We start from the raw sequence: 24,000 nt of genomic DNA on the forward strand, positions 1-24,000 counted from the left end.
CAATCTCGAAAATTTAGACAGTATCCAGCGCCACAGGTGACCCTTGCGTAAGAAACCGGTTCGCTGCTCGCCTGGTGGCTTACAGTAAAATAAAAATAAAAAACTCGCTCTAAGAAAACGATCACCCATGCAGGGGTTACCACATTTTCTCTCTTAGTAGAGGCCATTAGAGACTTCTGTCTCTACTCATGCGCTTTGGGACAAAATCAAAAGTCTGACAGATATTGTCTATTTCATTTTATTCCCCTTTCTGCCTGCGCGATTCCATGAAATCTTAAGAAACAAAAAAAAAATGCGAGCCTGATTGCATATTATCGTCTCATCGATATCTCACTATCTGTTGCCATGAATTACAGTCACATGATCGCCTGGGTATCCTCTAGTCACCACCGTTTGCTTTGGCAAACTTGAAACACCTCTTGATGCGAACGAAACAGCAGAGCTCACCCTCGCACGTTTTGCTCCTTGTCCGGCACAGGTGTAGAAGTCCAAGGCAGGCTTGCTGCAATGCAAGTAGAGTATCATTAGAGCCTACGGTAACTGAGTCAAAAGCCGGTAACTTTATCAGAACGCGAACGCGAGGCAGTGGAGCCTCAATGGTTACATCACTCCTCCTCCCGATGTGTCCCGAGTTCATAATTTCCCCGACTCGGAGTCATAAGTAGATTGAGTTCGTTGGTTCTCTACTGCTTCAAGGTTCCACATTGAAGGGCTTGGCTCTAGGAGGAAACTCAAGCATCGACTTTATACTGAAGTCCATGCTGTTTTTCACTACCTCAACATAACGTAAAGGTGCTGAGACGCGAGGGGTCATGTTGCAGGGACATGGTGCAGCGACATGTTGCAGCGACAATGAACTTGTGAAGTGCACACTGAGGCGACATGTAGCAGGGACGTGTAGCGGGGGGCTTGTAGCATGGAATCAACAAGCTGAACTTTATGGGACAAGTCGCGTGGACAAAATCACTCCCGCTGCAACATATCCATGAAACATGTACGCGCTACATGTCGCCTCAGTGTGCACTACAAAATTTTTTTTGTCGCCACAACATGTCGCTTCACCATGTCCCTGCAACTTGTCCCCTCGCGTCTCAGCAACTTAAGGAATGTCCGCTGTAAATTCTCTAGGATTCCCTTGGGATCGCCCGTCCTAATTTACAATGAAATGGGCCATTTCCGAGTTGCTGTTTGTCTCGGTTTCGAAGTGAGTCTTGGTGCTCAACTATTGTAAGGGAAATGAGTTTGATGTGCATAAGAATACGCAACTCATTACCATTTGAATGGTTGTGCACCTGGACTCGCTTTGAAACAGAGGCATGCAGCAACTCGGAAATGGCCCATTAATAAAAGGGACAAATAACGTTACAGGTTAATTCCCAAAACTAATTTAACAGATTTGAGCTTAGAAAACTGGAAGAGCATCACACGATGCACTAAGAAAGTGATTCTTAATAGCAGGCATGCAGGAAAAATTGCAAAACTCAAACTGTGATGATCTATCGGTGGAGAAGTGAAACAAAGAAATGGTTGGCTTATTGACTTGAGCAATCGACCACTGCAAAGAAATTCTAAAGCTGTCGTTTTGAGGAAGGGGAGCTAACTAGAAAAGCCAATTCTCGGGTTTCACATGACGTCACGGCCGCCATGTTGGTGTCCCCAAACAAAGAAACGGCGGCCATGTTGGTGTCCTGACCCTTAATCCTCCGGGAATTGAACTCTATTGTTATGCAAACGTTCTCTTGTGTTTTCGTTGAAAAACACGGCTGTTGATCACGTGAGTGAAACCCAAGAATTAGGTAAACTTATGTCGTAAATATTCGTTTTCTTTTCTCAATTTTACCAGGAATAACACACAAACAGCGGAGACGAACTTAGCTCCCCGACTTGCACTGTCTTTTAACCTTATTTTAGTGTTCCTTTTCCTTTTCTTATCTTCCTTCCTATTGTTGTAATTCCTTTCATTGTATTTTCTTCTTGAGCTAATAATAGGTTATTATTTAACAATTAGACCCTTAGCCCGCAAGGGCTACGGGTCAATAGCCCATGAAGCGAAGCAGAATGGGCTATTGACCCGTTGCCCTTGAGGGCGAAGGGTCTAATTGTTTTAGTATCACCCAACCATATGGACAGAAAAGGCAATAATAAAGTTAGCGAATGCAAGTTGAAGAAATACTTATTTGGCCGAATAAAACGAAAGAAAGCCTCAGTTATCTAATCTACTAGTTATCTAGTAGCGTAGCCAATCAATTTGCATTAGTCCACTAGTTGGGTGATACTAAAAAATATTATTATCGTCAGTTCGTTCTGGCTAAGGACGAACGCTCGAAACGACAGCTTTCAAATTTCTTTACAGTGGTCGATTTACCATATTAACTCATTTCCGTGTTTCAAACGGAAGTGAGTTGCAGGCTTTCACCTTACTGTTTCTCGCACGCTTCTGTGGAAGTTCTGTTTGGGAGGCTAAGGTTACTGCTGCTTGGAATCTGTGTTTTTTTTCTGGAACTTATCAGTTAAGTATATAGGTACCAGATTATTCAGTACTTACCTGTAGCTTTGGAAGCTTGCGGATAAGTTTGGGAATCAGTCTGCCGAGGCATTTCTCAAATTCATTAATGCAAGCTAATTGCTTGCACGAATCGTGTCCGGCGTTTTTCCAGCATACTTTGGCCTTTGCTGCGCACTTTGCCTATTGAGATAAAAAGAAGGAGATCCGTTATATTTGGCGTGGACCACAAGGTGCATTACGAGGGTTCTGATTGGTTAAGTGGTAGCAACCGCGATCCAAGGGTTTTTCTCCTTCCTTGGGAACGAGATTGAAATTGTAGGTGATTACAAACAGGCCATTTTCGGAATATCAAATATTCAGCTTGATAGTTAGACAGTGAGGACAAAAACAATAGAAACACGTTGGAATGAATGTGAAAAATATTTACATATCATCCACTTTCCTTTGTCTTTGTCCTCACTGCCTCACTTTTAAGCTGAATTTTAATATATCGAAAAAGGCCTATTACTAGTCTTTACTTTCTCATATCCCATAATACACCTCTTTTACCCCCACAACAATTTGCATACGCATTGTTTTCTATTTCTCTTGGGGCATCTTCATGTCCCAGGAGAATTACGCAAAATGTTGGTGAGTAAAAGCGGTGTATTATGGGATTTGAGAAATTAGAGAGGTTATCTCCGAGCAGCCAAGAAAGACAAAAGTTTTTGTCATTTGTGTTCCATTTGTGAGGTACATACTGAAACAATTATTATGGTGGTGGATATGTTGTATTTTTTTTCTCTTTAGAGAAGTTTTCAAATGACTGTTGAAAGTGATTGACCATATTTATTTTCTCAGTATTGGATTAGAGCCACAATTCTCGACAAAACTTCTTGAGACAAATTAATTATGCGTCATTTTGTGCAGACAATATGCGATTACATGAAAAAAATGCACCCCTTCCCCCCCCCCCCACCCCTCCAAAAAAGTGAATGTTGGTGCTCCTTCAAGGTAAAATATGTTTAGCAAGGAAAATTATACGGAAAACAACATTGCATGCAGCATAGGGGGAAGGGGGGAAGAAAGATATCATATATTTGGCAAGATCGAAAATTATCGTGACATTTCCGAAATTGTCTCAACAGTTTTGTCGAGGATTGTAGCTCACAATGGAGTCTAATGCCGGGGAATCTTTTCACACGCAAATACTTTTTAATATATTCCCCCACAGTTCCAGTCCAATACTGAAAATACGAATCTGGTCTCTTACGCGATTTCGATTCTAACGCTTATTGACTGGCTAAATAAGGAGGCTCGAAATAGTTTCTCCTTCTTTCACACAAATAAATGTATTCTATTCTTAGACATAGTTAAGGTAATTATATCAAGACAAAATTTGGCCAGAGTATTGAGTACCCATCATAAATTTGTCGCATTACATTTTTTACAAAATATCGTTACCATGGCAACAATATAAGGCATTAAAATCAACATCTATTGTCTTTTTTTTTTTTAAAAACGGGACGGTGGGACGGTGAGTTTTCGTGAAAAGGAGGTGTATGTTTATATTCCATGTATATAAGAACTAGAACAAACGTGTGCGAAATCAGCGTTAAAGTTCTTTATCTCCGGTCACCCATTTTGATTCATGAGCTGATGTAAACAGCTGAAGTATTGCGTGTGTGGCTTACGTGCGCCCACTCAGCTGAATACCCTCTCCAGCCTCCTTAAAAAATCTCGCGCCAGTGTATCAACCGATGAGAAGGAAAACCAAAACCAATTGCGACTTGCAAGCGTGATTTTTCCCGCGCTTTGAGCAAGTTATATGGAATTTCTACGAATTTGGATTGGTTCGTTACACTGTTTGTACCTGATGTGATTGGTCGAAGTAATTACTTTGGTATTTGTTTTACGTCGTTCAATTGAAAGTCGCTCTAAACCAATAACATCAAAGAGCTTATGTAATGAGGACGACAGCATCAAGAACGCTACAAATATCCATAGGTATTCACATGATTTCGAAAACAGTTTGAAACAAATGAGCATCAATCAGTGATTTTTTTCAAAGACAGAAAATTGTTTGTTGGTCTTTAATTGATAGCTTATTAGAATTATGCTCAAGCAACACACGCGTATCACCCGATTCACGAATCGTATTTCCAAACATAGCGCCATCAAGGGCTGGCATTTCATTGGCTATTTGTAAGGGTTTTTTCTCTTTGACAAATCAGAATGTTTGGTTTGTTAACTTTTTTGGGAATTAGTTATGTCTTTTTTGTATCGAATTGCTTCTCTTCTTTTTCAGCAAAAACTAATTGTAACTTGCACGCACCCGTCTCCCGCACTCGTATGTGATTAGCTCAGTTAATTATCAACGTTTTTTGATCGACGGGCTCTTCGAATACTTTCCATTCGTCTTCCAACAGTCAATCGAAAATTGCAATAACCGTGATAGCATCTGCAAACTAAGTGTACTTACAATTTTTCTCTTCTGCGAAGGTGTAATCTCCACGGGGTCGTTGGCAACCAAATGCAAAGTGTCCTCAGGCAGTCCTTCATCTCTTACAACCTTTGCCATGGACTCATAATGTCGATCGTCCAGAAACTGAATAACGGCTTCGTGAACCCCAAGGGCGGGCATCTCTTCAGCGGACATATAAGCCGCCAAAGCGCTTAGTACGATCAAAGCTGCGAAAGTCTTCATGTTGCCTTTGACGGGATGTTTGAAACAAACGCTGTGAGTGCAAGTCGACGAAAACGCATTATATAGAAAAAAACGGAAACTAGAAGTGAGGTTGTAAACACAGGTTAAAACAACAGATTAAGAAAAGATCTTAAAAGTGTTTTCGCAGCTTTGATTGAGTAGCGGTTACGGAAATCATATCTGCTTAGTTCACAGAAGTTGTTAAAAAAACACTGATGATACTTGTACAGCTGAGTAATTCCCCAACTCTACCCACAAAAGAGGCTCTTATAACATCATCAACTCGCAAAGTCCCTTTGTCTGTTTCGCGAGGAGCAAATGATTTCCTAATAATTATTCTCAAAATTAAGTAAAGTAGCATTTTAAATGATGTGTCAACAGTTAGAGGACTTCGTTAGATATACTTCGTTATTGGTTCAGTGCCCATGGAAACGAAGGTTGAAAGAAAGTTTTGAACAAGGATGCGTTTCTCTGATATATCGGTCTGATGCTTTCACCGTTAAAGGAAATAAAAATAACTGACTGATTTATTACGTCTTTAGCAAGCGAAGCAAAGCGAAAGGAATGTACCAAAATATTAAAATGCTCTACAAAGATCACGTATCAGTAAATAGGAAAAAATTGAAATTAGAAAGAAAATTTACTATCATCCTTAAGGTTGATCTATCATCAGTGATATGTTTGAAATGAGCTCAATTTTACCATTGGTTTCGGCTCCTCAGTTCAAATCCTTAGAGAAAACGCCTTCCCGTTTACTATTTACTAATTACCAAGGAATTTAAACAAGGAGAACGACAACGGAACGTCACTCTTTGTGCTGTCGTAGTGGTAAGTATTTCAAGATTATTCCATCTTGTTGAAGTTGAATAATACGTGAACTATCCTAAACTGAATGGGTACGAACACGTTTTTAAGTAAAAATAAAAATAGATATTTCATTGTTATATTCCGGCTCAAGTTGTCGTCAAAACCTAAAATATGGTGATTTCACGTTGTTGTTTTGTGGAGTAAGGCAAAGAAATGCACTAAGATGCGTGCCACATGTACAGCACGACTATTTTTTTCTTTTTTAACCAATAATATTCTTGTTTTGTGGCGTTTGCGTGGTTGTTGCCGCAACCGCCGTTCTTGCTTAAAGGTGCTATGTCACACGAAATGACGTCATTTCATGACACCCAAAACGCCCCAAACAGTAAAATGAAACAGAGCAATAACCCCTTATGACTATTGAACAACATAAAAGGAAATACAGCAAAAGGACAGAAAAGCATGGATAGACACAAGTGGAGAAGATTTAAACGGATTCCACTGATTTGGATAATCTTGAAAAAAGTTGCATTGGCCCCACGTTTTTCAAGTTTATGGCAAATCGCTTGGATAAAGATCGGTTTTGCTCGGAATCATCTTGCTTGTGATGTAACGATAATTTCAGTTATCAACAAAAGAATTCCACATTATTTCGAGTTTTAAAGTCGCGATAAACAAACGATTTTCCCTAAATACCGTTAAATAACGTGACATAGCCTTTTTAAACTCCTACTACACCAACATGACGCACAGAACTGAATATACTTTATCGAAATACGCACACCCTCTTACCAGCTCAAAAAAAAAAGATGTTCAAGGAGAAAAGAAGGTTTAAAGGCCGCTTTAGATTGACTAGGGTCGAATCCAATTGAGTTCTGAAATACGTTGGTTTCAAAATGTATTCATGGGGTTTAAAATTAGCCGGGATACGTGCAAAGCTACGTTCGGCTGAATAGAGCACGTTGCGGAAACAATTTGATTTGGTAATTTTTACATATTTGGTTTTCAATAGTGTTCCTGAGACGTCTTCATAGCACCTGCTCGAATAAGCTTTACTCTGTGCTGATAGTGTGTGGTTTTGACTTTATTGGAGTTTATAACTATGACAGATAAGTTGTAAGTTGTAAAATTCAGGTGGCTTCGATCAATTCGACGGGATTCGAACCCACGACCTCGGCGATACCGGAGCAATGCTCCACTAACTAAGCTATGAAGCCACTCAGTTGGGATCAGGTCAATTGGTTGGGCTCGTGTGTTCCCGTTCATCGCTGCATCTCAGTGCGTCAAGACCTTAATGGCCGAATTGTCAGCTTATGTTCAATATATAGTATACACTTCATCAGTCTTGAGAGCAAAATAACTCACCGTTTCTGTCCTTCAGAAATTGGATTTCTTTGTTTTAACGCTTGTTTACTGAAGTACCGATAAAGAAAACAAAAGGTCAAGATTCTGATATAAAAGAATTTAATTTCAAGACTTTGAAGTGTTTACACTGATGAACACAAAGCGGGAAAAGTAGTCCTCAAGCTGTTCAAACGCATCTGAAAACCTTTATACCGATCAAGCGAAAAAAGGGTGACTTGCGCAGTACACTTCATAGAGCACTTGGTCTCCTATATAAGTCGACCCAGATTTTGCTTTGCACATCGTGTTTTCTGGATAACCGGTAGTTAATCACGCGTCAACATGAAGGTTATGATAACTCTGCTGTTCCTTGCCGCTGCTGTGGTCGTGCATGCAGAAGAAGAGAAAGAGTCGAACATGAAGTTTCACCCACAAGCCGTCTTACACTATCTCGAGATGGAAGATGAGAACATGGCCAAACAGGTTCGACGTATCATAAAGATGGATCCCATACAGCCAACGAAACAATCCCTGTTTCCAACTGCTCTTCCCACAGGGTTACCACCAAAGATTGTAAGTATAGTGGCTAGCTACGGTAAGTAAAGAACTTTTTACCGCGTACGAAAAGTCTGTTCGTGTGGATCACTCGTCAAGTGAAGTCGGTGGTATAAATTAAAATGAGGAGTTGAAATGGTTTCTCGGTACGCTTGTCGCAACACCCGAACAATTGTGCAGCAAATAGTTGTTTAAGATTTTTTCGTCCACTCAAGTAAATGTATTAAGCTTCACAAAGAAAGTTTGCTATTATAGACCGGCGAAGCTCAGCAGGAAATTAACCAAGATAATGTTTTACTTACGAAAGCTTTTCGTTTGTTTTTCTTTGTTGTTAACAGCAACGTTGCCTTAGAAAGGCCGTAGTTTGTCACAAGGAGGCCGGAAACGATGCTTGTGAACATTTGCAATGCATCAAGGAGACAGGTTGCTGCTTACACGTAGCAGGTTTACGACTTGTACATCTGCCTCCTTCAGTGGTACGTACTGTTACACAACTCTTGTATTAAGGTGGCTGGAACCAGTTTCACTACTTTAAAGAGATTTTCTTATTAGAAGAGACTTAACTGACTAGAGTGAAATGTGAAGTGCTAAGTATCTACCCCATATGAACCGTGTGAGCGTTAGCCCTACTGATGGAAATGGGCCCACACAAGGACAGAGAAAAACTCTGACCAGGGTGGGAATTGAACCCACGACCTAAGGCTTAGATCACCTCTGCTCTACCGACTGAGCTACAAGGTCAGACGGGAGCAGGCCGTGGGAACTGACGGTGTTAAAGTCACGGCAATGAACAAGTACAAGGAAGGATTAATTTTTTTTGCAAACGTTGGCCGTGTAGCACTTTTATTTGAACAGACTTAACTGATTAGAGTGTAATTAGAAGGGTTGACACTACAATTTATATCACGTAACAGCAATGTTATGGTACCATATGAAACACAAATTATTGCTTAACAAAATGCGTCCATTGTTGTGACATAATGGGTAACCATGGCAACAAGGAAGCTCTCCAAAAACACCTTAGACTTCGTCTTTGCTTGCTTATATCTAAAAAATGAACTCGATGACCCCCATTTTTAATTGTAGAATAGTAATTAGCGATCTGAGGAAGATCTATCGGCAAAGTTTTAAAAACGTCATGGGACCCAATTCAGAGCTACCTCTCAAGTACTTACAGGGCATAACACCTTCTCTCAGCGCCCTCGGTCACTTGTTGTCAGGTAAAAGAATCCCATCACATTGCATAACCTTTCTCTTTTCATACCCAGCACGGCACACTTAGCTATGCCGATTCTATGCGCATATCGGCGCTGACTACTCTTACTGTTTGAACAAGTGCATCAAACTGCTTTTCGTTCTTGCCGTAAACAGTCAAGTCATCCATAAATAATAAGTGGGTGATGACCCCGATACCTTGTCCCTGGTCATAACCCGTCTTTATCTTCCTCAGCATCAGTGTCAATGGTATCATAGACATGACGGACAGAAGGGGAGAAATGCTATCTCCTTGAAATATCCCACGTCGGATTTTGTCTTCACCTTGTCGTACTCCTTCAGACGACAATTCTGTCTTCCATCCTTCCATACTATTTGCAGTAACACTGGGCAGGGCAGACATAATCTAGCACTGATCTTCTCATGCACAGTAGACCTGTGCCAATTGATTACTGAACACTAAGGCCAGATTTTATAAGGGCACGCAATGCGTACAAACGCTTTTTGACCTTCTTAACTATATTGAACGTAAACATTCCATGATCGATCTTCTGACATACATGATACACCTAAAAGCTTATAGCTTCTAATCCTATCAATAACGACAAAAACTTAAGAATCCAAGAATGCGTAATTGTTACAGGTTGAATTAAAATTCAGGTTAATTTTAACTTCAATCTAGGTTGATTTTTTCAACCTAGGTCAATTTCTTTTTAACCTAGGTTATTATTATGAACTGTCTAAAAAAGGGGTGATACAAAAGAAAACACCCTTCTCCACCTTTCCGTTGTCTTCTGTTCCTCTTCTACTTACTGTTTCTACTTACCGGCTCTCCGTTTCCTTCCCTTCTTCCTTAATGCCTTGAGTTTCCACAACATTCCATGCCGCTCCAAGGATTCGAGCCATCGCATCAACTATATGCCCTCCAAAAGTCATGTGATTGTCCTATTCCGCATATGCATAAATGACATAAAGTGAGACTAAGTCTTACGTCGATGGAACTTTATGAAGAAGTTTAAGGTTGGCTAAATTTATCTAAAGAAAAATGAAAATGCTCTGAGTCTCCAGGTGCAACAAAAGCAAAAATTCTTTGCAAGAGGTGGGCTCTTGAGTCTCAAGGACAAATACTCAAATATTGTACGAAGTTTATTTACGTCGCTATGCAAAATATACCAGGAACAAGGCATCATTTCTAGTCATGATAACAAACAGATTTTCGCCGGAAACACAGCGTTCGCACAGTGAAAAAAAGATGTTGGCAAGGGCAAATAGAACAACAAAAGACAACCTTTACAGCTTAATCAAAGAAAAAAACTCGTCTCCAAACCACTGGTGTCATCATCTTTGAGAAACCGCTTGTAAACTGATAACCATTCACATAACAATTGCCAAAATGCCGTATGAAATGGTTTTCGGAATCTCTCGGAGAAAAGAAATCAAAAAGCCTCAAATGAGTGGACAAGTCACAACTACATCAAATACAGAGCAGGAAAAGGGTCAATAATTTGAAAAAGTGCAGACCGCGGATTGCAGACTAACCCTAAATCACAGTTATTGAAAGCTAACTGCTCAAAAATGGGTCCTAAGACTAAAATACTGTTTATAAGCACTTTTTGAAATGGGTGCTTAGACTTAAGGTCGGTGCCTACTATTGTTAGTGCGCATACGTTCTGCGCATCTCGAGATACTCGGATTTCCTATCGGCGATGCTTACTAATACAGGGATATTTTTGCGTGGTTTAAAACTGCCCGAAAAAAGTAGATCTTGGTAAGTACTCTTGGTATCCAAAAAGAAAATTGGGGGTAACCATGCATTTTTGAGAGATAATTATGTTTCAATTTGAGAAAGAACGCCATACATTGCTTTGTATTTTAAAGCTTTTTACAAATATTATTCATTAATTATCTTTGAAAAATGCGTGGTTACCCCCAATTTTCTTTTTGGATTTCAATAACACTTGTTAAGATCTACATTTCCTGCATAATCACACACCGGGGCAAAAATATCTTTAATTAGTAGGCACCGTCCTTAAATACCGCTTATCAGTGCTATTTGTAGGTAGCCAGCAGTCTGCCTTCAGCAGTTATCATACACCAGAAAGGGAAGAAGAAAAATAAGAAGTTCGAACTGCAGGGATTATATATACGTGGCGCTGAAAATTAATAAAATGGAAAAGCAAACGCCACTTCATCCAATGTGCTACTTGCTCAAATTGTAGAACTTGAAGGGGACTGTGCCAAAATAATCACAAAATTTGATTTTATCGCTACAAACAAACTCAGCAAAATTTGAAAAAAATATATTTTATTTGATAATTCAAAAGAAATAACACTTAAAGAGCCTACAAAATGGCTTCTGATTAACAGATTATGAAACCCTTTTTCGTGACTTTTCAAAGTTTTGTTTTTACTTGCTTTTGATTATTACGAATTCGAAGTAGGCAAAAGATTGAAAAATAACTAAGCAAATTAAAAATGAACAATACATCATGTATGTTTCAGTTCGAACTTTTATTTCTTAGGAGATAATTCAAGTTGCCCCTGTCCCCCTAAGGAGATTCATCAATGAACAATGTCACTCTAAAAAGCTCTGAGAAAGAAAAGTAGAATTGGTTATCACGCACAGTATGCCTAACCCCAACCTAAATGCTAACCATTTAAAATCAGTGCCTAGACTTAAAAACCACTGGGGTTTTATAAAATAGTTACTCATGAAAAAATTTAAGCTAGACGCTAAATTCATCCACCAATTTACTTACTAACCTAATATATTACACGTACTTGCTAATAACTGATGGTTTTTCCTACTTTCAATTTCAACCTAGTTTAAAATAAAATGACCTAGGTTGAAATTAAAATTAACCTGAATTTAAATTTAACCTTAACATAATCATATCGAAAGCTTTCTTAAAGTCTATCACAGCCACACTCAAGCCTGTCAGTCTTCTCTTGCAGTTCTTTATAATCATGATTTTGTTTATCGATACCCGGGTGCTATGTTTCTATGTTCTTGGTCGAAAATTAGTCACAGCAGTTCCCAAATCTTTGTCTTTAACGATCAATACCCTCCTCCCGGACGTCATCCAGCTTGAGACAGTGTTTTGTTGGAGGCAAAAGTCAGGTTGTTCGGCTATCCGCTCTTTTGTCGAGTTAAAGCTTTATTATCCAAAATCTCTGGAGACCATCAGGCCAAGGAGATTTCTAGTTTGAAGTTCTTCGTAATTTGTTGTTCCACAGTATCAATAGTGATCTTCACATCTTCCTGTTTCTCAACGTCATGCAACTCATCTTCCCCGTTTTGCCGAACACTCTCCTCCCACATTTCACTGCAGAGTTCCCTGCTCTCCTGTGCATCATGTGTAATGAAACTGCCTTTTTCAATCCCTTCAATATATACCAGTTTTACGAAAACCTTTTTTGATTTTTCTCAAACATACTGTTTTGACTATGCTGCTTTCGTCTTTCCTCAGATCACTTTAGCTTTGCCGCCCGGGCAGTTACTCGCTGCTTTAACTCTTCAAGCACAACCCGTCGGCCTTTCATGTCGATGTTTATACCTTTTGCGTAGTTTCTCTATAATCTGACATCTCGTGGTATCACCTGATGCCACCCTATCTACCCTTCTTCTATCCTGTCTCAGCTGCTTGATCTTGCCCCCTGTCCTCCTTTTCCACCTTGGCTTCACCTCTCTTCTTTTTCCTCGTCTGTTAATTCCTAACTGCCTAACGACCAGGTTTGTACCTGCCATCAACAGTCTGTTCGTCTCTGATAAGGAACATGTGTCAAGAAAGCCAAACGGACGATACAACTTTCTTTAATCGTGTTCTTTCCATATTTCTAAGGTTAGTATTTATTTTATTTATTTATTTATTTATTATTTAAAGATTCGTCCTAAGGTGGGTGTTAAATACAATAGGGCACTAAGTCCCCTACAAAGTATTTAGACCCAAAAACCCGACCCCTCAAAACTAGAATACCCAACCCAGGGTTTAGGTTGATTCTCTATTACCCCTTTGGTCATTTCACCCAAAACCGTACGTAAAATGTCCACTGCAACTTATCTTCACCACATCCCTTTTCACGCATTTCTCGGTAACAAGATCATCATCATCATCATCATTATTATTACTATTATTATTATTATTATTATTATTATTATTATTCAGCAGTAAAAACTATCTGTATGCTATACAGTTAGGAGCACAGGGCGCCAAGGCGTGGCCTGTGCTCCGGCAAGTGAAACTAGAGTTAAAAGGTAGTGTACAATTAAAAAGTAAGGTTAAAATATGTATATGTATATATATAATAAACCAAACTAACTTACGCTAAAATATGCTAAATTATTATTATTATTATTATTATTATTATTATTATTATTATTATTGTTATTATTATTATTATTATTATTATTGTCGTTGTTGTTGTTGTTAAAGGCTTAAAAGGTGTTTCTTGCCCGGCCAATTAACCTTGGGAGCAAACAACAACAAGCTCCTGAAGGTCCCAAGGGTGTTCTGTCCTGAATCCCTTTTGCGATTATCCTAAATTATTCTCAACCTCTGATCATTGGTTACTGGATATCGGTTACCAGCCATTATACCTGCGTTTCACCTTACACGGAAATGAATGCGCTCAGCAGAAAATTTTTTGGCGCCCGAAAGTCCCATCACTTTCCGGTCGTTTATTAAACTTAAATAAAATTTAGGAAGACCGAATGTTGAGAATTTAATAAAATAATTATTCGATTCGCTCTTGTTGGATACGAGATTGGTAATAGTCCACTTGGCGCTTCGCGCCTCGTTGGCTATTTACCATCCCGTATCCAACGCGGGCAAATGGAATAATTGTTACTTAATCGTTTATTATCCTAAATTAAACTATTTTAAATGAAATAAAATGATCCTAAATTATCCCTTAATCCTAAATTCAGGGATTATACCTAAGGGAATATCCCTGAAGGAATTATTATTGTGTCTTTGATAGCAGTATACAACCCACGAATTGACAAATATATTATCTTGCCCACAAATGCGGTAAATAGGTGAACTACTTATCTTTTAACTGGCAAATGAAGTAATAATAATAATAATAATAATGATAATAATAATAATAATGATAATAATGATAATAATTATGTTTAGATGAATCGCTGTAAGCAACTGTCCATTGCAAATAATTAAATAGACTTATCTTGAGTTCTGTAATTCATAACTAAACATTTTTTGGTTTGTCTTTAGCTAAAGTGTCTGCCAATCATCCCATGTTGCATGTTGGCATCGAGAACCTGCGAAGAAAGGCTATGCTGTTTGGTGAGGTTTGGAGAGTGCGCTCGCAGGTTCCAATACAGAGAGAAATAATCAGCTGAGAAGACCGCAAGTTACACCGACCATACCAGACTAGAAAATAAGGGAATAAAGCCTGCGTGGAAAAAGTAGTTTTTTTATCGATATCAAGTTGCCATGGATACACTTTAACAATAAAAGAGCCTGATTGTTTTAAATGTGTTGTTGTAATGCTTTTTTAAAATCTAATATATGTTCAGAAATTCAGGTAATTAGACACACGGCGATTTGGATAAGGGTCACAAAGTAACCTGCGAGTAGGCCCTCCAAAGGACTGGGGTTGGGGGTCCACCGCTGAGAGACAGCCTGCTCGCAGGCTAGTCACAAAGAGTCCCCTTGCTCTTATTCCTAATTTCAATATCACTTGCGACCTCTTATTATATCGTAAGCATTTCTCAGCCTAAATGAAGCACGCTGATTGGCTGGTTTTCGGTCGGGATTTTACAGTACGGACCATTACCATGGAAGCAGTCGGTAACCGTAATTTTTCACTCTCCCGGGAAATTCAAGTTGAGCGAAGCACAAAAAGTTTTCAAACAGCGGATTTCACTTTTGTCATCACAACAGTACAATTATAGCAAAAGGAATTTAGTTTTGCATGTAAAAGGTTACCGTTCAAAGCTCGCTGATTGAAGACGAAGATTACCAACATTCACCAAGTGGCGAAGTGTCTGATCGTTCAAAGATACGATGCCTTATAATAAACAACTCACTAACCTCATTTGCTTGGGACCCTATTGGGGAATAATGGCCCTCGATCGGTCGTTTCGTACTGGCACGACCTCGGGCCAATATTCCCCAGTATGGCCCTTGCACTCGGTTAGGAAGAGGTTGTTACTAACCGAGTTCGAGGTCGGTACTATACGTTAAGGGCAGAGTTTTATCCCTTGAGACGCACCACAAATCAACGGGAAAGAAAACAAGCATCTGTAACTTACAGTACGGACCGAGAAAACGAGGTTATTAAGATATTATATCTTTGAGGTAATCAGGAGTGTGGGAAAGAAAACTAGTTGAAGTCAAGGGGAAGGTTCAACAGCCACAACGAGTGCGCGTCAAAATCCGAAAAATGAATAAATCTTCTTGGATTTTTGAATAGGCGCTTGCAGGATTAAAACAGTGTTACAAGTTTACGCCTGTCTGCTGTTTTTGTTTCAAAATCGCCAGTCACTTTTGACGGCTTGGAAACATCGGCTTAAGTTCCATCTCAGGGCAGCTGCTTGTCGTTCGCCATCTTGGATTATAATTCTCGCTTCAACGAATTAGAACTAAAGCAGACCGTAAAACGACCATTATCATAGAGCGTCCTCATGTTTACGCGACAGTTCCCGTAAGTCAGAAGCTTATGACTTTGAGGTTGTGTAGCTTTTCAACACACACGATTCTTTTTTCGCTAAAATATTGTAGTCTATAAAACTCATGTGTTAAAGAAATCCAATTTCGCCACGATTTTCCCGGCGATTTTGCAAGGGTTTCAAACGTTCCCCAACCTTGGTGCAATTCTGCATATCAACCAGTAGCTAAAAAATTATCGATTTCCAAGTGCAATTTTTCAACTCAACAACTTTCCCTCCACAAATTCTCTGAATAGTTAATGACTTTTGTTCAGGGCCTAGTGATTCGAAGTAGAGTAATAACTGCTCCGACTTTTAGTGTGATTAAAAGAGACCGGTTTTGCGCCAAACTTTCTTGGAAAAACGTTAAAGCAAAAAGTCAAATTATTTCGTAAGCTTACCGTGATGACAACAACAAGATGAGTTTTTTAAATGCTTTATTTCCAATAAAATATCCCCAATTAGTTAACAGCTGTTTTTAATTTCTATTGAATGTGTCTGAAATCCGGATCTTCGTCTGTTTTTATGAAAATCCCCAACATCTCAGTCCTGTGGCGGTGGTCCACTGGGCCGCGGCCCTTTGCTTGGTCGAGGGCGTCTACTTGGCCGCGGGCGTTTGCTTGGTCGAGGGCGTCTACTTGGCCGCGGGCGTTTGCTTGGTCGAGGGCGTCCCCTTGCCTGCGGTTTTTTGCTTGGTGGAGGGGGTCCACTTGGCCGCGGTGCGTCCTTCATACATTCTATGAATTCTTTTACACACTTTCCCTAAATTAAAGAAGAAAATATCTCTTACCTGTGTAAACACAGCCCCTTCAGATTACTTTCCGTTATATAACAGATTAAAAAAATCACAACAACACATAGGATATGCCCAAAAGGCCAAGATGAATGACACGAATGGCCAGCGATCTGTTTGATAAAGATCAAAATTTTGTGGTGAAGTAAATCAATAAACTGTTACGTTTTTTCCCCACCTCCAATCACTGTTGCCATACGGGTTAATTGGTCTTATTCAGCATTTTTATTGGCTAATTTCGTTCATCTTAGTGGGTTTCTGATTTCAACGGTATGCGAACTGCCGCCGCAGACATTGGCGTCAGTAAAGAGGGAAACCATTAGTTCAGAATTAAGTTGGTTCATTGTGCTGTTTTCCTTTCCTGCAACTGGTCTCATTAATTGCTGAAATCCTCTCTAGTTAAGCATGGCAGCTTTGGAACTTACCACGGGTCCACATCCTGGACCGTCATCATGCGCAAGCAATAGAGTGACACCAACAAGTAAGAGCAGTAGAATCAGAGACTTCATGTTGATCCGCTGCTATCAGTGCTTTTCGGGTCAGCAATGTGACTGTAGTAGAGTTAAGTTTCAAGCGTTCTTTTATATACTTCAGGAATTTGTTGTCTCTTGCCATTTAACAAAAGCCAAAATAATTACTCTTTTGTCCAGACTTTGTTGGCTTTGTCCGACGATAAAAAATATATACGCACAGTTGCGTCAACACGATGTACTGGTTTCCCTTGGAAACTTATCTCCAGAAACGTTTCTTTGTTTACTTGTTGCAGTGCCAGTTAATCAAACAATGTACATGAGTTTTGTTCTCGTTGATCAGAAAGTGGAAAGAAGCAACGACCTTCGTACTTCCAGTCATATCAGCTGAACAAATGTTTTCTGTCTTTTACGATACACTAGAAACTAAACAAATCTAATTTGCAGTTTTGAGAAATTTGTACTTTTTAGAATGACAAAGCAAAAGGAAAATGTTTATAACATGGTTTGTTTTCCGTGTTTCTCGGAGATTAAATCTCTCTATTGTTTCCACATGCTGGCAACGTTATGTTTGCCACAGTGAGACACTAAGACAAATGTGGTTGCCATGTGGGGGAGGGATGGTTCCAGGTCCCTACTTGTTGACATTAGGAAAGTCACATCTTTTTTGACTAATAAAGTGTTTTAATATTCGTAGAAGGAAATTCAAGAATTGTGATTTTACAAGGAAAAAAGGAGGAGATCTGGAAAATAAAAATCAGATGTGATGATTCAAATTTCGAAAGGTTGCTCCAATGTTCGGGACATTTTCCTGCTTCAACGTAATATGAATGGGGTTTACGAGATTCCGTATCATTCTTTTGTCCTGGATCATTTCATTTCTTAAATTAAATAATGATCTAGAAATTGATTTATCCGTACATGTTGACCAATGATAGTGGTCATGGGGACTTGAAGATTTACAAGAGCGATGTTAGCGAAAACGTTATTTTAAACTGCAAGTTTGTATTTCGTTTTTGAGTCATTATTGTGGTACAACCACTTCCTCAACATTTACAAACCAACCGAACTATTCAGGAATATAATTCGGAGGAACGCTGCCCAAACTAGAAATTAAAATAAAATTGTTAGAAGCATATTTATGGTTTTCTTGGATCTTAATTTTGTGGTGACCAGTTTTACGTTGCAGATTTGATGAGAACGGAAACGAAATTGCTATAATGCAATATCAACGCTAAGAGATGTAATTTTTTTGCTTTTTTTACCACATTTTCTTGGGGATATCCTTGAATTTATCATCTTAAACCTAAGGTCTCTTATATAACCCCCGTCAAAGAACCGTTTGTAGTGAATTCTTATTTCAAATTGAAAAGTGAAGGGCAAAAAATTTTCAGATTTTCTCCTCTTAAATATTTAAGTATTGTTAGCTTTCTGGACTAGGATTATTTTCCTGCGAATATTATGAAACCTGCTTGATCAAGAAAGAAGGATGTATACAAATTTTAACAAATTGTAACTTGTAAACACCCTCACCCCCTCAAACCCCCCCCCCCCCCTTCCCGTCCGCCTCAGGGCTTCGTCACGCCTTCTTCCCCCACGAACTTTACCCAAAACTGGAAAACGCCCTCTAGTTGGTCCGCAATCCTCGAACGGAAGTGTTTTTTCGTTTCAGCCGGACGTTAGTGGGGAAGGAACGCGTGAAGAAGCCCAAAGAAACTCTGTGTAGAAGGCTACCCATGAGTGAACTCCCTTATCCGGATGACTCATTACAGCAAACCAAGAGTCTAATTCACTCTTGGGCAAACATAACTGTTACGGTGAAACGTGTGTTCTGCCAGCATGTGGCATGCCTCTTAAATATTTCATCGTTTTTTTCAGTCAAATTAAGACCAACAAAAATTTTAGATTATGGCCTTCTGTTTTCTAGAAACAGTAAATTAGCCTTGATTAGCTGTTTTTCGACGGTCTTGCAAAAAAAAAAACCCAAAATGGGTATCTAAACAGTTAGCATAATTAACGGTTTGTACAACTTTTAGTTATTAACTAAGAACCAACGTCACTCACCACGTAAAATGACAACAACATTTAGGCAAACATTAAGGGTCCAAAGTGTGGTCTGCCAGCATGTGGAAACAATAAAGTGATTTAATCTTTGACAAACACGAGAAACGACAAACACGGGAAACAAACCATATTATAATATATTTTCTTTCACTTACTCTACTGAACAGATAAATTTGGCTCCCTCTGTTTTGTCAAAACTGCGAATAGCTTTCTTTAGTTTCTTGTGTCTTCTACTGAAAAGATGGAAAACATTTGTTCAGCTCACTGTAGGTACCAAGGTCGTGGTTTCTTTCCATTTTCTTAATTACCAACTGGAAAAAAAATCTCATTACTTTGTTTAACTCTTTATCCACACTTCTGTTATTAAGACTTAGCTGACTCTGCAACAAGAAAACAAAGAAACGTTTCTGGAGATTAGTTGCCGAGGGCAACCACATTGCGTTATCACAACGTATCGTGCGTATATGGTTTTTCTCGTCAGACAAAGCCAACAAAGTCTTAATAACAGAAGTGTCATTTTAACATAGTGTGCGTGCTAGTCCAATGCAAATCTTATTTTTAACCAGCCAATAGGTTCGTTTGTTCTCCTCAACCGTGCGGTGTGAGAACTTTGTAGTCAATCTTGAATAATACATCTTTTATAGCTCAAGTTATTGTCGTTATGTTATAAAAGAATTGGTTCATGCTTTTAGCTGTGCTTTTAGCTGTGCAGCTAGAGTTGCTCTCGGCTACGCCTAGAGCAACTCTTACGCTTCTCTCGTGCTCCCCAAACCTCCCGCGTCTATTCATAAATCGATACACGCACGCTAAGCACGCACGCACCAATTCTTAATTATTTTAGCTTTTGTTAAGTGACATGAAGTTATAAAAGAGGAATTGGAACTTAGCAAAGCAGCGGATTAACATGACGTTTCTGATACTACTGGCCCCAGTTGTTCGAAGGGTAGATAGCGTTCTTCACTGGATAAGTCACTATCCACTGGATAACTCAACTGGTTTTGCTGGTGCTTATCCGCTTGATAGTGATTTGTCCGGTGGATAGCGTAATCCACCTTTTGATCAACCAAGGCTGGGTCTTACTAGTTGGTATCTCGCTGCTCACTTAAGCGCATGCACATCATCCAGGACATGGCGGACAAGGACCAAAGCTGCTATGCTCAGTCTTTAGACAAGAACGGTTTAATCAATAAAGCAATTAATCAGACCAATCAAGCAAACGCGCAAACAGCACAATGAAGTAATTTGAAGCAAACGTACATGCAACCGATGCTAAAAGCGCGTGAAAAAGGAACGAGTTTGTGTCGTGATTGTTTTTTAAATTTTCATTGCTTGAAAAAAAGGACGCAAACTCGTTTTCTATCTGACAGGTAAGGATTTCATTCTTATAGCGTCTTTTTCTAATAACAATGTTTAAAAAGACTCCGAGTTTCTGTTTTTTGTCAACTAAATACTCGAGATTAACAGAGACCATTGTGAGTTGCCGTGTGTCAAGCAAAGCTCAAGTCACGCGTTCACTCTTTTCTACGTTAAACAGCAAGCCGACGTTTGCCGTTTCGATTCACGTAAGCCTGATGCTATATCTCTCAAATAGGAAGATTTAAACGACAACGGCAATGGCAACGCCACAAAACAATAATCTTATTGATGAAAAAAGGAAATAACGTGATCGTGCGGCACGCGGCATTTTAGCTCATTTGTTGCGGTACTCGGCGTAACAACGACGTTTAATCACCAAATTTGAGGTTTTGTCGACAACGTGAGCGTACAAATGCGAACGTTTCATTCTTCCTTTTTGCTCTGAAACCGCTCCTACAAATTTATTTTTAGGATACTTTGCTAACATTGTGCGACGTGAACGAGATAGAAAAATCGTTAAAGATTTACGATAGAGAGAACTCAGATAGAGCGTTTTCACTAACGTGACAAGCAGCCATATTGGATTAATAAAACAAAAGAAAGAATTTGCATAAAAATAGAGTTTAATTCCCGGAGGATTCGTTTGGTACACCATCATGGCCGCTATTTCTTTGTTATGGAACACCAACATGGCCACCGTGACGTCATATGAAAACGCTCTATAGGACGTTTTCAACCAACCTCCAGAGAACCAATAACAATAGAGAAATGTACGACTTCTAGTGGACGAACAAAAGAAGCTAATGAGAGATCTTTTGTCTTCGTTCACCAGTATGGCGATGATGACGTCACGTGAAAACCTCCTATATTTTGAGGTGACGTTCAAGTTCAAGATGGTCCGATTCTAAATTTTGCAACTGGTATTTAAGGCGTGAAATTTAAGTGCTCCAAATTTGGTCGGTTCTAGGTCGTAGCTCTTCAAACATGCATGCTACATGTTCTAACATTGTTGATCCAACAAATCTTTTATAACAATGTTTGAAGGTGTAGCCGGGGCTTTACGTTGTCGTCATCTCATGTCGATAACGGCAACGAGAACGTCGTCGTTAAATGTGAATTCCCGTTATTGTCATCCCCTCGCGATTATTCTAAGCATTTTAACGTGACAAAGGTGTGGCAAACCCTCAAGAACGAAACTAGTATGACCGACGCTCAATTTAGGAGAGAAAATGGAAATTTATCCTCAAACGCAGACGTTCTCCCCAAAAACTCCAATTTGGTGATTTTACGTTGTTTAAATTTAATTGTAACATAATCATATCTTAGATATCAAGCTTTCTTAGAGTCAATCACGGCAACACCCAAGTCCGTCAGTCTTCTCTTGCAGTTCTTTATAATCATGATTTTGTTTATCGATACCCGGGTGCTATGTTTCTATGTTCTTGGTCGAAAATTAGTCGCAGCAGTTCCCAAATCTTTGTCTTTAACGATAAATACCGTCCTCCCGGACGTCATCCAGCTTGGGACAGTGTTTTGTTGGAGGCAAAAGTCAGGTTGTTCGGCTATCCGCTCTTTTGTCGAGTTAAAGCTTTATTATCCAAAATCCCTGGAGACCATCAGGCCAAGGAGATTTCTAGTTTGAAGTTCTTCGTAATTTGTTGTTCCACAGTATCAATAGTGATCTTCGACATCTTCCTGTTTCTCAACGTCATGCAACTCATCTTCCCCGTTTTGTCGAACACTCTCCCCCCACATTTCACTTCAGATTTCCCTGCTCTCCCGTGCGTCAGGTGTGAAGAAACTGCCTTTTTCAATCCCTTCAATACCAGTTTTACGAAAACCTTTTTTGATTTTTCTCAAACATACTGTTTTGACTATGCTGCTTTCGTCTTTCCTCAGATCACTTTAGCTTTGCCGCCCGGGCAGTTACTCGCTGCTTTAACTCTTCAAGCACAACCCGTCGGCCTTTCATGTCGATGTTTATACCTTTTGCGTAGTTTCTCTATAATCTGACATCTCGTGGTATCACCTGATGCCACCCTTTCTACCCTACTTCTATCCTGTCTCAGCTGCTTGATCTTGCCTCCTGTCCTCCTTTTCCACCTTGGCTTCACCACTCTCCTTTTTCCGCCTCTCTTAATTCCTCACTGCCTAGCGACCAGGTTTGTACCTGCTGTCAATAGTCTGTTCGTCTCTGATAAGGAACATGTGTCAATAAAGCCAAACGAACGATACAACTTTCTTTAATCGTGTTCTTTCCATATGTCTAAGATTAGTATTTTTATTTATTTATTTGTTTATTTATTATTTAAAGATTCACCTAAGGTGGGTGTTAAATACAATAGGGCACTAAGTCCCCAGAAGGTATTTACTCCCAAAAACTTGACCCCTCAAAACTACAATACCCAACCCACGCATTTTCTCGGTAATAAGATCATCATCATCATTATTATTATTATTATTATTATTATTATTATTATTATTATTATTATTATTATTATTATTGTCGTTGTTGTTGTTGTTAAAGGCTTAAAAGGTGTTTCTTGCCCGGCCAATTAACCTTGGGAGCAAACAACAACAAGCTCCTGAAGGTCCCAAGGGTGTTCTGTCCTGAATCCCTTTTGGGATTATCCTAAGTTATTAAACTCTCACCCTCGGATAAAACAATTCTAATCTTATCATTGGTTACTGGATATCGGTTACCAGCCATTATACCTGCGTTTCACCTTATACGGAAATGAATGCGCTCAGCAGAAAATTTTTGGCGCCCGAAAGTACCATCACTTTCCGGTTGTTTATTAAACTTAAATAAAATTTAGCAAGACCGAATGTTAAAAATTTAATAAAACAATTATTCCATTCGCTCTTGTTGGATACGAGATTGTTAATAGTTTACTTGGCGCTACGAGCCTCGTTGGTTTGGACAGTGCGCTCGCAGGTTCCAATACAGAGAGAAATGATCAGCTGAGAAGACCGCAACTTAAACTGACCATACCAGACTAGAAAATAAGGGAATAAAGCCTGCGCGGAAAAAGTAGTTTTTTATCGATATCAAGTTGCCATGGATACAGTTTAACAATAAAAGAGCCTGATTCTTTTAAATGTGTTGTTGTAATACAGGTTATTAGACACAAGGCGATTTGGATAGAGCGGTTTTCCATTGAATGTCGAAAGTAATAAGATAATTACTTTGTTTATGATTACTTCACTCATTGATTGGTTTAAAGTTCTCGCGCCACTTTTTTCAAGCAATCAGAAGTGAAACCAAAACCAATCGTGGCTCACGCGTGCACATTTTCTCACGCTTTGTGTCGGCTACGTGTAATTACTTCGAGTTTTGATTGGTTTACTGGATTGTCTCCGTCCTTTTTGATTGGCCAAAATAATTACTTTGGCCTTGGTTTTATGACACTCAATTGAAACTCGCTCTAAGCGTCACAAATTGTCCCCTTGCTCTTCTTCTTAATTTCAATATGACATGCGACCTCTTATGATATGGCAAGCAATTCTCAGGCCTATGGGGCGGTCTGA

General features: G+C 39.3%; 3 protein-coding genes and 1 long non-coding RNA gene across 4 annotated transcripts in view; 2 read left to right on the plus strand and 2 right to left on the minus strand.

Moving 5' to 3' along the window:
- Positions 1-24,000, plus strand: part of LOC137999717 (uncharacterized) — a 297,056-nt gene that overhangs the window by 210,451 nt on the left and 62,605 nt on the right. The gene's annotated exons all lie outside the window — the stretch shown is intronic.
- LOC137998920 (uncharacterized) lies at positions 223-5,230 on the minus strand. Its single transcript, XM_068844760.1, has 3 exons — positions 4,968-5,230; positions 2,546-2,686; positions 223-502 (listed from the first exon to the last, which is right to left on the minus strand). Exons 1-3 carry the CDS (start codon positions 5,190-5,192, stop codon positions 380-382), a joined length of 489 nt encoding a protein of 162 aa, XP_068700861.1. The 5' UTR covers positions 5,193-5,230; the 3' UTR covers positions 223-379.
- On the plus strand, positions 7,644-14,610 carry LOC137998921 (uncharacterized). The gene is made up of 3 exons (XM_068844761.1): positions 7,644-7,916; positions 8,237-8,374; positions 14,348-14,610. Exons 1-3 carry the CDS (start codon positions 7,686-7,688, stop codon positions 14,465-14,467), a joined length of 489 nt encoding a protein of 162 aa, XP_068700862.1. The 5' UTR covers positions 7,644-7,685; the 3' UTR covers positions 14,468-14,610.
- On the minus strand, positions 16,207-17,137 carry LOC137998922 (uncharacterized). The gene is made up of 2 exons (XR_011122845.1): positions 17,005-17,137; positions 16,207-16,548 (listed from the first exon to the last, which is right to left on the minus strand). It is a non-coding gene; the product is annotated as an uncharacterized lncRNA (long non-coding RNA).

The sequence above is a fragment of the Montipora foliosa genome, chromosome 4 (genome assembly GCF_036669935.1).
Source record: "Montipora foliosa isolate CH-2021 chromosome 4, ASM3666993v2, whole genome shotgun sequence".
NCBI classification, from domain to species: Eukaryota; Metazoa; Cnidaria; class Anthozoa; order Scleractinia; family Acroporidae; genus Montipora; species Montipora foliosa.

What these genes read in the sequence shown, in the direction of transcription:
- LOC137998921 (XM_068844761.1), top strand. Translation starts at nt 7,686, where the DNA reads ATGAAGGTTATGATAACTCTGCTGTTCCTTGCCGCTGCTGTGGTCGTG. An exon ending in CAGGGTTACCACCAAAGATT is followed by an intron (nt 7,917 to 8,236) that starts GTAAGTATAGTG and finishes TGTTGTTAACAG; the next exon opens with CAACGTTGCCTTAGAAAGGC. An exon ending in TACATCTGCCTCCTTCAGTG is followed by an intron (nt 8,375 to 14,347) that starts GTACGTACTGTT and finishes GTTTGTCTTTAG; the next exon opens with CTAAAGTGTCTGCCAATCAT.
- LOC137998920 (XM_068844760.1), bottom strand. Translation starts at nt 5,192, where the DNA reads ATGAAGACTTTCGCAGCTTTGATCGTACTAAGCGCTTTGGCGGCTTAT. An exon ending in CTTCGCAGAAGAGAAAAATT is followed by an intron (nt 2,687 to 4,967) that starts GTAAGTACACTT and finishes TTATCTCAATAG; the next exon opens with GCAAAGTGCGCAGCAAAGGC. An exon ending in GCAAGCTTCCAAAGCTACAG is followed by an intron (nt 503 to 2,545) that starts GTAAGTACTGAA and finishes CTTGCATTGCAG; the next exon opens with CAAGCCTGCCTTGGACTTCT.